The sequence below is a fragment of the Cervus elaphus genome, chromosome 14, assembly GCF_910594005.1.
Source record: "Cervus elaphus chromosome 14, mCerEla1.1, whole genome shotgun sequence".
In the NCBI taxonomy this organism is placed as follows: domain Eukaryota; kingdom Metazoa; phylum Chordata; class Mammalia; order Artiodactyla; family Cervidae; genus Cervus; species Cervus elaphus.
In genome coordinates, this window is record NC_057828.1 from 45,796,103 (window position 1) to 45,809,674 (window position 13,572).

At 45.9% G+C, this 13,572-nt stretch overlaps 1 protein-coding gene across 6 annotated transcripts in view; it reads left to right on the forward strand.

Annotated features, from left to right (window-relative positions):
* The first annotated feature begins 5,977 nt into the window (after positions 1-5,977).
* CLSTN1 (calsyntenin 1) overlaps positions 5,978-13,572 on the forward strand; it is a 76,444-nt gene continuing 68,849 nt past the window's right edge. For all 6 annotated transcript variants that reach the window (XM_043922825.1, XM_043922826.1, XM_043922829.1 and 3 more), the window contains exon 1: positions 5,978-6,292. In XM_043922825.1, coding sequence (XP_043778760.1) covers positions 6,202-6,292 — 91 coding nt within the window. In that variant the 5' untranslated portion in view covers positions 5,978-6,201. The remainder of the gene's footprint in view (positions 6,293-13,572) is intronic.

Here is a 13,572-nt window from a genome sequence, read left to right on the forward strand (position 1 = left end):
CATTTTGTAGGCATGATTGCCCCTTTCTCCTCCCTGAGGTTAGGGGCTGAGTGGGGCTGAAATTTCCAAGCTTCTGGTCATGGCATGGTCTTTCTGGTGACAGGCCCTCATCCTGAAACTATCTGAAAGCCCATCAAGAGTCACCTCATTAGAATAAAAGATGCCCCTATCACCCAGGAAATTTCAAGGAATTCCCAGGAATCCTAGGATTCAGGGACAAAGGCCAAGTATGAATTTCTGATTATACCACATTATGTGAGGGAATATTATGCAACTATTAAAAGGAATGGAAACTCTGTTTGTATACTGAGATGGAACCATTTCCAGGATATTTTACCCAGAAAAAAAAATGCAGAGTATCTGGTATGATTTGCTGCTCTTTTTTTTGGCTGCACCAGTGAGGCACTTGGGATCTTAGTTCCCTGAGCAGGGATCCAACCCATGCCCCCTGCAGTGGAATCACAGAGACTTAATCACTGGACCACCAGAAAAGTCCTCTGATAGGCTGTTTCTTATCTAAGAGAGACATATATTTAAATATTCACTTGTAAAAAAAATAATGGAAGGATAAGCCAAAGAAGACAAAATGGTCATCTTTAAGGGGAGGAAGGGGCAGGAAGGAAGAGACAGGAATGGGACTAAACTTGTCTGAGCCTCTTGCTTTCTAGTTTTGACTTTGTACCCATGCAAATATTTACTATAACCATACAAGATTAAAAGGAAATTTTACAAAAGGGAAGGAAGTGGCTAGATATAGGTTTTGCCCAGATCTGTCCCACCAGAGTCCCTGCTCTAAGCACAAGTCATCTTGTCCCTCATTAATTATCCCTTCTAACAGTGAAGGGGGCTTCCTCAGTGGCTCAGTAGTTAAGAATCTGCCTGCCAATGCAGGAGACAGTGGCTTGATCCCTGGGTCGGGAAGATCCCCTGGTGAAGGGAATGGCTACCCACTCCAGTATTCTTGCCTGGGAAATCCCATGGACAGAGGAGCCTGATAGGTTACAGTCCATGGGGTTGCAAAAGAGTCAGATACGACTTAGAGACTAAACAACAACAGTAACAACAAAAGTGATGGAGTGACCTGGCCAGGCACCAAAGGTCAGAGATGTGGCCAGACCTCGAATCTTCTGGGGTCTCAGGGGACCCTGGTGATGGTGCTGGGGGCTGTGGTTTTAGTACTTTTGGGAATTTACAATCTGTAGCTCTCATCAAGAGTCTCACAACCTTCTCCTGAGCAACCCCAAAGTAGGTTTCCTCCTAAGCACATCACTAGGAGAGGAACCCAATGATGGCTTACCTGTCTCCAGCTGGGTTCCACAAACATTGGCCGAGCAGCACATGCTGCGTTAGCAGGAATGACGCGATCAGTGGAGAAGAGCTTGGCTTCCTGGCAAAGAACATTCCCACTTGAGACCTCAGTCCATCCGTTTCAACTACAGACCTGGAATGAACAACTCAGTGATGAACCCCAGCCTGAATGAGGACAGTCTCCCAGGGCCTTGCATACCTGGAGGGGTTGACATGGTGGAGTAGGCTGGCTCTGAGCTGTGAGAGCCTATGCAGGGCTTTATTTATTTGTATCTGGGGTGTAATTTCTTTCTTTTTGAAAGTTTTATTTATTTAGTTAGTTTTGGTCATGCTAGGTCTTCATTGCCGTACACAGGTCTTCCTTAGTTGCGGCGAGTGGGGATTCCTCTCGAGTTGTGGAGTGCAGGTTTCTCAATGCAGTGGCTTTACTTGTTGCGAGCACAGGCTCTGGGATTCGCAGGCTCAGAAGTTTTGGCTCCCGGGCTCCAGAGCACAGGCTCAGGAGTTGTGGCGCACGGGCTGAGGTGCTCTTTGGCACGTGGGATCGTCCCAGAGCAAGGATCGAACCCATGTTTCCTGCACTGGCAGCTGGATTCCTTACCACTGAGCCACCAGAGAAGCTGCCATCTGAGGTGTCGTTTCAAGTAGCGGCGAAGGTACTGTGCAGGCTGAGACATGAAACTGAATCCCGGATGTCCTTTCTAGCAATTAGCTCTTGAGCACATTTTCCATTTTTCTCATCTAGAACCATAAAAGTACCTTCTGGAAAGGGTTGCTGGAGGCCGAAGTGATACGGCACTTTCAGGAAAAGAGTTCCGTACACAGGCTGTTGTTATTATTAATAGTAAAAGCCATTTCAAAGGATGCAGCCCCATGAACATTCTGTGTCCTCTCTACTTAATGCACAGACAGGCTGACTATACATTCAAAAGACAAAGGCACCTGCTCATCCTCCCAGTCTCCCCCTAAGGATGGACCTGGGTGGTGCCTCATTTCTCCCTGCTCCAGGACTACTACTAGGACTGCTGCTGGGTCAGCAGCTGGCTCAGCTCAGGCAAGGACCATCTCTGCTACCCACAGCCTAAGTCTGGATCGATCCCCATCTCAGGGCCATTTTGAGGATTAACTAATCCATCACATGGAGTCCTGTGAAAAGTGCCAATATGGCCGAGGCTATTGTCAGGCCAACCAGAGGCTGAGTTCACTGGTTTCCCTGGTTTCCAACATGCTCAAGCTGAGTCCTGCAGCTGCAGGAACTCTCTTGTGGGCAAAATCTTGGCATATGCAGGCTTCACTGAGCTCTGGGGCTGCCTGCCTGCCCACCTGCTGATGGACCTGCTTAGATCTATTGCTCTGTTTCTCTAAGGGACAGAGAGGGAGAGAAGATAAAGGGATCAGGATTGCAGACACCAAAGAGCTTCTGTTTGTGTTTCTTACAGAACTGAATACATTACATTTTCCCTCTTGGCATCAGCTTATTGACTCAAAACATAGTTCTGAGATTATACCTTTCTGATTTTATGTTTTGCAAGTCTCCAAGGTCCCTGGAAACCTACAGGGTATTTTTTTTTACTCTCTGAGATGTGATCTCCATAATAATAATAATTAAAAAAACTAACACAACAATTCATTTATTTCATCAAGGAGTGTTTATTGAGTACCTACTGTGCGTTCAGCAGTACATTAGGAGCTCAGAAGCCTCCTGAAGGAAAAGAAGACACTACCATAGTTTTGTTGTTGTTTAGGCATCACCGACTCGATGGACATGAGTTTGAGTAAACTCCGGGAGTTGGTGATGGACAGGAAGGCTTGGCGTGCTGCGATTCATGGGGTCGCAAAGAGTCGGACACAACTGAGAACTGAACTGAACTGAACTGAGTCGCTAAGTTGTGTCCAACTCTTTGTGACCCCATGGTCTGTAACCCACCAGGTTCTTCTGTCCATGGGGTTTCCCAGGCAAGAATACTGGAGTGGGTTGCCATCTCCTTCTCCAGGGGATCTTCCTGACCCAAGGATTGAACCTGTGTCTCCTGCATTGGCAGGCATATTCATTACCGCTGAGCCACCAGGGAATCCCCTATACCATACTTTTAGACCTAATATATATTAGGTATATATAATATATATATATATGTATATATATATATATATATGTATGTATCAGTTCAGTTCAGTTCAGTTGCTCAGTCATGTCCATATATACAGTCTCCATGAGGCACTTAAATTGCCTCATCTCATTAATTTTAAAAAATATTTATTTATCTGGCTGCACCAGGTCTTAGTTATGGCATGTGGGATCTTTAGTTGCAGCACATGAACTCTCAGCTGTGGCATGTGGGATCTAGTTCCCCGACCAGGAATCGAACCCTGGCCCCCTGCATTGGGAGCTTGGAGTCTTAGCCACTGAACCACTAAGGAAGTTCAGTATCATCTCAGTTAATCCTCACAACTCTAGGAAAGAGGTATCATTATCCTATTTCACAAGTGAGCAGAGACTCAGAAGGTTTGTAACTTGTCCAAGGTCATTTGAAGTAGCAGGAGCCAGAATTCTCAGCCAGTGCTGTCTGACTGAACCAGCACTGGTTCTTCCCACTAGAATAGCATGGAGGAGAAAAGGACACATGGGGAGTAGTCAGTCAACTGCAAAAAAAAAAAGCAGATTATTAAGCCTGGGTGATCAAGTTCAGAGAGTGTGGGTTTATGGAGGGCGGGCCTGAGAGTCTGGAGGGCTTCCTGGAGGAGGCAGCTCAGAAGTGTACCAGGAGCACTGGAGGCTCAGGGCACAGGTTGTGGATGGTGTGCCACGTGATGCTGGCATGCCACGTGATGCTGGCTCTGGGAAGGAATGAACTTGAGCTCCGTTAGTGTCGAGACAGTGGATCCTGAACTCAGCTGGGTGGGGCCTAGGCTTGAGGGGTGGGAAGCCCAGCAGAGCTGTCTGGACCTGATGAGGTGGCAGCAGGGAGTATCTGGGAACCAGGGAGGCAACAGCCACGCCCGGAGGGTATGACTCTGCAGTGCTGGCTGGAAGGAGGGGGTGGGCGTGGCTTAGAGACCGCAAGGGCCAGGCAGGTGTCTTGGGAAGGGTCCACCCATGGGAGCCTGGTCGGGTTCAGGGGCCAGGTGGGCGGGGGAGCAGAGGTGGAGTCTTTAGGCTTTGGAGGAGGATGACTTTGAGGCACAAAGACAAGAAGGAGCATATTCCATCACAGATGGCTTTGAAACTCCCTCCAAGGTCACATCACGCCTCTGCTCATTGCTCTTCAAGGCTTCCTGTGGCTTGTAGGATTCGGTCCAAATCCCTCTTTCTGACATTTCAGGCACTTCCCTCTGGCCACAGTCTACCTTTTTTGGGCTCTTCGCCCACTACTCTCCTAAATAAGTCCTCTGCTCTTCACAATCCGAGTGACTCATTCTCCTCCCAGCCTCCCAGGCTGCCCACCCTCCTGGGCTGCCCACCCTCCCTCACCCCACCCCCACCCCAAGCTGGTCCCCACAAAGCCCACCAGCCAGCCAGACCTTCTCAGCAAACATGGCGGGACAATCACTGTGCCAATCACTGTGCTGTAAATTACCTCTGATAGCTCTTCCAGCAGAGTCTTCAATAATTAACATTTTATTGCTGTTTAACTTTGGCTGTGGGTGTCTCCCTCATGCCAGCCCTGTCCTTGAGGGCTGATCTTTTTACAGCAGTGGTCTCAACCGGGAAAGTCATTTCACCTTAGTTTGTCTCTCTGCAAAATGGAGCCAGTAAAGTACGGTGGCTCTATGGCTTGCGGGAGACCATCCATGACTGTTCTGGTCCTTTCCTCTGGTGTGAAGCAGCCCCAGGGATGGGCGCGGGAGAAGGTAGGGTCCCCAGGACAGGAGGAGAAGAGAAGGACCTGAGAGAGCCGTAAAGGGATCCTTTTTTTATCCATTTCGATCTCTGCATTTTCAAGGGACCGTTAGCATCACATTAAGATCTAGAAAGGGCACCCGCACCACCGGCTTTAAAAAGCCACATACGGATTTCTTCAGCAAATGGAGGGACCCCTAACTTACAAATTCACTATGGGCTTGGGGCAAGCATGCCCTTTCCCAGAGGTGGAACCACCGCAGCACGTGCTGCGTAGCCTTGACTGTTTACAAAGCGCGTTTCGCTGACCTCCTCTCCTTGAACACCTTTTGCGACCCCGCAAGCTCCCTCAGCACCTCCACTTGGCAGAAGAGGACGCCGAGGTTCTAGGAGGCGACGTGACTTGCTCGAAGTGGCACAGGGTGCTGTCGCTCAGCGGTCCTGGGCTGCACCCTCCAAACGGGGTCTGCATCCTTGGGGGTGGGGGTGGGAAGGGGAGAAAGGGGAGGCACGCGCCCCAGTGTACCGCTAGGTCGGCTCAGGAGCCTCGGAGCGCGCGTGGGAAGGAGGCGTTGATGCCCTCGGCTGCAGCAGCCGACCGGGGCGGGGGACGCAGCCCCCTCCGTAGCCCGGGCCTTTCCCAACCTCTCGGGAGTCTGTCTCCCGGCGCGACCCCGCGGGCGCACTCGGAGGCGCGCGCGCCCCGCCCCCACCCCACGCCCCGCGCGCTCCCAGGGCCGCCGCGCGCGCGCCTCGCCGTCGCTCCCCTCCCCGCCCCTCCCGCCACCACCCCGCCCCCGGCCGGGTACCCTCGCCGGACCCGAGAGAGAGCGCCGCCGCCATCTTAGTTGCTGCCGCTGCCTCAAGCGAAGCGCTGCCTCCGCCGAGGGGAGGGCGCCCGCGGCCCAGCGTCACGGCGGCGGCTCCTCCTCGGACCCCGGTGCTCGCCGCGGCGGCAAGCAGCCGGCTCCGGGTCGCGAGAGCCTCGCTCGGCGCCCCACGAGCGTCCCTGCCGCTCCCGCCTCGGGCCGGCCGCGGCGCCGGGAGCCGGAGCGATGCTGCGCCGCCCTGCGCCCGCGCTGGCCCCGGCCGCCTGGCTGCTGCTGGCCGGGCTGCTGTGCAGCGGCGGGGTCTGGGCCTCGCGAGGTAAGCCCCCGGGCCGGGTCGGGGCGCGGGGGCCGAGCGCCGGGAGCAGGGTCGGGAAGCGGGGGGTCGGGACCAGGCGAGCGGCTCTGGGTCGGGGCTCAGGAGGCCGTGCGCGCGCGTTGCAGGCGCCGCGGGGGGGGCTGGAAACCAGGTTACGTTTTGGGCGCCGCACCGGGGCCCTGGCCGCCCGCATTGCACCCTCGTCCGGGTGGTGGCTGCACGGATCTGGGGGGGACGGGCCGAAGGATCGGTCCGCCTTTCTCGGCAGCGCCCGCATGCTGGGGCTGCATTCTCGGGGAGGGATGCCGTGTGCCTGTGTTGTGTGATTAGATGTGCATCAAGCTGGGGGGTGCATGCACAATTTTTGGTGTATGCTTACATAAGAGCCCACTCCCCCGCATCCCTTCCCAGATCCCGATTATCTGCGGCTGCAACCGCGGACGCGGCATCTGCGCCCCTTTCCGTCTCCTTCCAGGGTCTTTTCAACGTCTATTTTCAAAGGAGCAGAGGCTGAAACTTTTGGCTCCCCTCCCACCTTTTCACCCAAAGGTGAAATTGTGATGAGGTTTACGACCGTGGTCTCACCCGGTGTTAGAAATCTTCTTCTCTTCCGCCCCCAACACATTGGTGCAGTTTTTCTGACGGTTAATTTACACCATACAAATAGGAGAAACCCCTGTTTGAATTCTTAGGGTCGAAATTATTTTATGGTAACTTGACAAAAAAATATTTTTTAGTGAATCGATTGTTTTGTTGTTATTTTTTAACCTTCAACCACTTAACCTTTTAAACGTTGCACGCCTCTTGATATTGACTGATCTTGCCAACGAAAAGCTTACGCATTGCAGATATATGCTTCGGAGTGGATCTTGGAATGGTAAACATTTTTCTCGGCCTTGAAGCAAAGTAATCTAGGTGTAGTCTATAGAGAGTACTTAGATCTGTGCTTATGGTTTTTTAAAATAAAAATTGGAGGGCGGGAGGATTGATGGAAGGCCAGATGGAATGGTCATATTTCAATTTAGCAAGGCTTTTTAGAAAAATCTCATTTTCTCTTTCTGGGCATGACATATCAAGATAAGTATGGTGTTCACAAATTAAAGGGCAGGAGAGGCAAATGCATCTTTTGTTCTATGTTCCTTTCTTCACACTGAGGATGATAAACTTTGAATACTTCTTTCATTTATTTCATTTCTAACATTCTGTTGACTCTGTCAAATTCAAATCTCAGTCACTATGTATCTAATTGCTCTCAATTTGATTTTTAAAAGTTACATCAAGCTGAGTTTGGAATGTTCTTTCCAGATGTGGGATGGAGGTCTGTAAGTTTAATATATCCAAGAAAAAATGTCAAAGTTTGCTTCTCTTGGGGAAAACCCACACAGCTTAAAAATATGTGCTGGGATTGGATATTTGGGGAACAAGTGTATTTAGTTTAGTCAGTGATAATATTTCTTATTAAAACTCCACATTTTTCTTAAGTGTGTCCACTCATCTACATTTACTGTTCATTATTGAATTAGCAATGGGCTAATTATTAGCCTATTAGCATTGCTGGAGATTTCAGCTATTAAGTATGGTTTTTATGGCGGACTAACAGAAATCTCACATGAAAGACACGTTGAGGACTCGAGTCCTTTGTCATTTGCTAACTTTCTGTAAGATTTCTTGGTGCATTTTTAGTATTTAAGAATTTTTAGTCTTCAAAATAAAAGCATTTTAAACCTCGGTTATCCTGTTGTGTTGTTGGTTTTGTTTTGTTTTTTTCTTTTTCTAGCTTACAAGTTAGAAAATGTGTTCCATGAAATGCGAATAAAATGGTTTTCTTTTGAGCTATTACAAACATATTTTGTACATAAACAGGCAATTTGTGGAGACTCCTTCTGTGGGCTCTTTTTAAAAGATGATCTTTTCAGCTAATACGTGAATTCTTAATCCTGCCAGACAGTGTGACACTATGATCTTTTGTTGGTTCATACTCTAGCTGCCTTTAAAAACAATGGGAGGAAGATAACCTAAGCTGCTGTAAGGTTTATAACATGAATTCCATTTTGACTATTCATTGTTTTATGGAGAACCCTAAATTTCACTTTAATTGTAGCTAAAGTTCTCTTAAAAAAAAAAAAAAATCAAGTAAACCAGAAAACTAGGAGAAATTTCCGAGGCTGCCTGCCTTCTTCTCCAGTCTGTCAATGATCAGGAAATAGAAAACTGAAATAGAGAAAATAGAAAGTTTATATGGCTACTAAATAAGAACAAATGCAATCTTGGAATGCATTTCAAAGCTAAATAAATAACGTGCACTGTTATTTTCCCGTTTGCACACAGGCTTCTCGGTAGAGCCTCTGCTCACCATCCTGGTTGAAATTTCATCTCTCTGAACCTCTGAATCCTCCCTCCTCTGCTTCACTTTCTGCTTCTCCATGGCACTTACCCTATCCTGACTCGCTCTGTTATTTACTTACTCTGTTCAGCGCCTGCCTCCCCTCACTGGAACACACGCCCCAGAGCGGTCTGTGCTGTTGGCCTGTGTATCCTGTCACCTGCACTGGGTGGACTCTCTGCTGTGTGAACGAATTAAATGTATAATTGTGTTCAGTTTAGACACCACAGTGTGTTTTTACATCCTGATTTTCACCTGACATAGATGTTTCATGCTGAGAAAAGCGTTACAGGCATAGAATCCAGAGGAACTTGAATTCTACAACATGGATATGAGAAGTCACTGTTGGATAATTTTTCAAGGATTCATTCTATTCATTGCAGTGTTGGGACATTAGATCATTAAACGGCTTTGTAGACTGTAACTCTGTGGTTACCACGTTGAGGTCATGTTTCAAAAATAGTGTAATTCTCACCTTATGGGAAAACAGTTTCTTACTTTGTTAGCTTGCTTTTCAGAAGCAATTTTGAGGGAAAATAAGTTTATCATAGACTTAAATATTATACCTAATTTTTTTATTGCTGAAAGAAAATATATTTATTTCACATGAGACCTGTAACTACTAAAGAAATAATATTAATGATTCTGAATGTGTTGCAATTTAAGAGCTATGACTTGGTTAACTGGAACCCTCAGTTGACTGGAACCTAGCTTTTGGCTGCATGCTACTTTCAGGAAAAGAAGCAGAAAACCTAGCAGTTTCCTAGAAACTCTGTTTCAAAAGAAAATTTTAAGCATTCATATCACATATTATGTGGGTCAGTACTATTTGATTTTTGAGCCAAAAAGAAAACAATGAATTAAGTCTTAGGTATGAGGAATATAATCTAATAGTTGGAATTTTTGTGAAATATAGCATTATTTTCTTATTGAATTTGGAAAATGCTATAGTTCCACGACACTAGTTTCAGGACTTGGTTAAGCTTACTAAACCAATTTTTTGTCTTTTTTGATATGGACCACCTTCAAAGTCTTCACTGAATTTGTTGTAGTATTGTTTCTGTTCCATGCTTTGGCCACAATGCATGTGGGATGCTCCCTGACCAGGGATCGAACCTGCACCCTGCTGTGTTGGAAGGCAAAGTCCCAACCACTGGACCGCCAGGGAAGTCCCACTAAGCCAATTCTTGATGTTTAAAATGAGGAACCAAAAAAAATAAAATAAAATGAGGAACCTGAGGGATGTTAAATTTCTAAGAAATGAAATGTGATTGAATTATTGTTTTCTAAGACAATAAAATGTAATGTTTTGCATAGAGTTTTCATTTGTAAGGTTTGAAACAAAGTATATTTGGTTATTCTGAAAATCATGAGTTATTTCTCACTTGTTCTGATTAATTGATGTTTTAGATCATTAGGGTTTTAAAAATATACCTTGCTTTTTCTGTGGTTATGAGTTGGTGACAGCAAAGATGCTTAAGCAATGTATCTTGAAATTTAAGATACTGATTCGTGATAAAATACAGATTTTAGTAGAGCCTCAGGAATGTAAATGGGTTCAGAGTTGGTGGAAATGATTTATGCAGTGTCATGTTCTTGCACTGTTAAAAAACAACAAAAACCAAACCCTCAGGAGCGACATCTTGACACCAGTAAAGGCTATCAAAGGCCAGAGTTAGGAGCCTTTAGGCTGTGATGGTCCCCCTGCCAACGCATCAGCCTGATTCGAGGGGTTGGTTTTTCTGTGGAGCCTCCATCACCTAGGATTTGAGCACAGCATCCAGTTGTCCCCTATGTGATAGGTCCATTCTTCCCTATGTTTTAGGGCTATTTCTGTTGAGGGTGATATTATTATTAGATTAAAATTTTCCACAAGATTTTTTGCTAAGGGTTTTTTTTTTTTTACTTTTAAAGTTCTCTGGGAAGATTCAGTTGCTTCAAAGTAACTGAATTTAGAACATCTTAAAAACCTTTAAGACACATCTGAAAGTTAACGTCCATTCCAGAACCCCAGTAAGAGGTATGCAGTAGCACAATAGAGGAAGAATTGTGTTTTTCTTTTTTCATCTTTGGTCAGACGTGAATATGTTTTGGACCATAATTCTCTCAGGACAAGAACTTCTGTCAAGTCTGCTAATCTTCAAGTCTACTTTGATCTGTACTTTCTGGAACATATTGTTTTAGGGCAAAAGAAGACTCTTCCTGCATCTCTCTTCATTTTAAAAACAGATTTATTTCCAATGAAGGGGCTGCAGGTTTGGTCCCTGGTCGGAGAACTTGGATCCCATGTTCCTTGTGGCCAAAAAACCAAAAACTTAACACAGAAACAATACTGTAACAACTTCAATAAAAACTTGGGGGGGAAAGCAGGTTTATTGAAATGTAATTCACATTCTATAATATACACCCTTTTGAAGTATACAGTTTGATGATTTTAGTATATTTACCAGTTGTGCAACCATCACCAGTATCTATCTACTTTCAGCACATTTCATCACTCTAAAAAGAAGTGATGAAAGCCCTTAGCAGTCACTCCAAATTCCCCCTTCCCCATTTCCCCTCAGCAACCAGTAATCTACTGTCTCTATTCTGGACATTTCATGTCAGTGTAATCGTACAACATGTGGCCTTAGCTTCTTTCAATTAGCATGATGTTTTCAGGGTTTATCCACATCATAGCAGGGATCAGTGCCTCATTCCATCTTAAGACTGAACAATATTTACTATAGACTGAATGTATGTGTCCCTCCAAAATTCATACTATTGAAACTTAATCCTCAATGTGATGGTATTTTGAGGTGGGGTCTCTGGGGAAGTGATTCGGTCATGAGGGTGGGGCTCTCATGAATGGGGTCAGTGCCCTTGCACAAGAGACCCCAGAAAGCTCCCTGGCCCCTTCTGCCACCGGCAGATACAACAAGAAGATGGCTGTGAACCAGGAGGTGGGCACTCCCCAGACCCTGAATCTGCTGGCACTTTAATCTTGGGTTTCCCAGTCTCCAGGACTGTGAGAAATAAATTACTGTTGTTTATAAGCCACTCAGTCTATGGTATTTTGTTATAGGGCCCAGACAAAGACAGTATTCCGTACTGAGGGACAGACTACATTTTGTATATTCATTCCTCAGTTGATGGACGTTGGGTTATTTTCCACATTGTGGCTACTATGAATATTGCTACTGTGAACATACATGTGCAGGTTTCTGTGTGGACATATATTTTCAGTTCTCTTGGGTATATAACTGGAGTGGAGTTATTGAATCTTTTAACTCTGTGTTTAGCATTTTGAGGAACTACCAAACTGTTTTCCAGAGTTGCCACACCATTCTACATTCAGCCCTGACCCCTGTAATCACTCCCAGGAGTGTCTTTCTAATGAGATACATATCTCAAAATTGTCTAAGGGTTTTCTTATGACAGTTTTAAGTTGCTGAGTTTTTTTTTTGCTCCACTCAGGATAAATATTTCATCCAACCAGCTCCTTCCTTCTCTCCCTCCATCTCCCATATCATTCTGGTCCTCTGCACTCAAGTAGAAAAAAAGTGAAAGTGTCAGTTGCTCAGTCTTGTCTGACTCTGCGACCCCATGGACTTGTAGTCTGCCAGGCTTCTTTGTCCATGGATTCTCCAGGCAGGAATACAGGAGTGGGCAGCCATTTCCTTCTCCAAGGGATCTTCCCGGTCCCAGGGATCAAACCCAGGTCTCCTGCATTGCAGGCAGATTGTTTACCATCTGAGCTACCAGCACGCAGGAACTCAAGTAGCTGTCTCTGTAAGACAGATGATTCTTCACACATCCCTGAAAATTGATCATCCAGCCAGGGCATTCACTGGCTCACAAAGCACCCGTTTTCTTCAAAGCATTGTTTGGTACTTCAGTCAGCTTTCCTTAGGACAAAATCTTACCAGTCCTTGAAGACTCTGCAGACACCCAGACTGAGAGCAAATGTAACCTAGTATCCACGCCCCAGCTCCCCAAGGCACCCCCACCCCTCCCCCACGCTGGCTACCATTTCTGCCTGTGGTCTGAGAAATGAGCTAGTACAATACAATGCCACTGACCCAGTGATGGGGTTCACCCCGGTCACAAAGCAGAGTAGATAGCTAGGGCTGGGCTTTATGGAAGGTATTCTAAGAAACAACTAGAATTCTTAAACTGTGACTAGTTTAGAAAATAAGATTTCTTCATTTGTTCCCTTTTCATTGCCTAGATTTGATTACCTAGAAAGTACTGTTAAAGTAAATTAGTTTGGTCCTTTGATTTATTCTTTAAACTATTCATGATTTACCTAGTCTTCAATCATTGTATAAAACACTTAGAAATATGTCTTTAGATTGAAAGTGAATTTTAAAACAGTAAAAATGAATGTCATCTTTCTCTAATACCTACTTAATGTATAGTGAAGATGCGTTTATTCTGAGCGCTTCCTAAATCTTAAAAGTATTAATACAGTGCTTTCATTTTAAGAAATGCCAAGAAAAAAAAAATTGAAGGTCATAAACTTTTAGATAGTGTAGAACTTGAGAATGATTTGCATGAGGTTGTCTATTAAGTGGCTCTTAGACAGCAAAATGTATTCCATCTGAAAGGCAGAATCCAGTCACATTTAATTTTGCATATTTAAGATGTAGTTAATGATGAATATTGATGGGACCAGCTGCATAATCGAAGTGTGGGGCTCCTTTGTTCAAACACTATTAGGAGTTTCAAGATGGCAGCAGAGCATTAAACCAAGTGTGGGGCCCAGCATGCCCAGGAAACCCAGGAAACTGGCCCTGAGTATTGGTAGACTTAATATGGCCAGGGTATTAATTGAATATGGTCCTGAGACTGAGATTTTAGCCAGAGCCCTTGGTCCTCTGGGCACCCTCTCAGATGAAGCCCCAGCCCTCCCGGG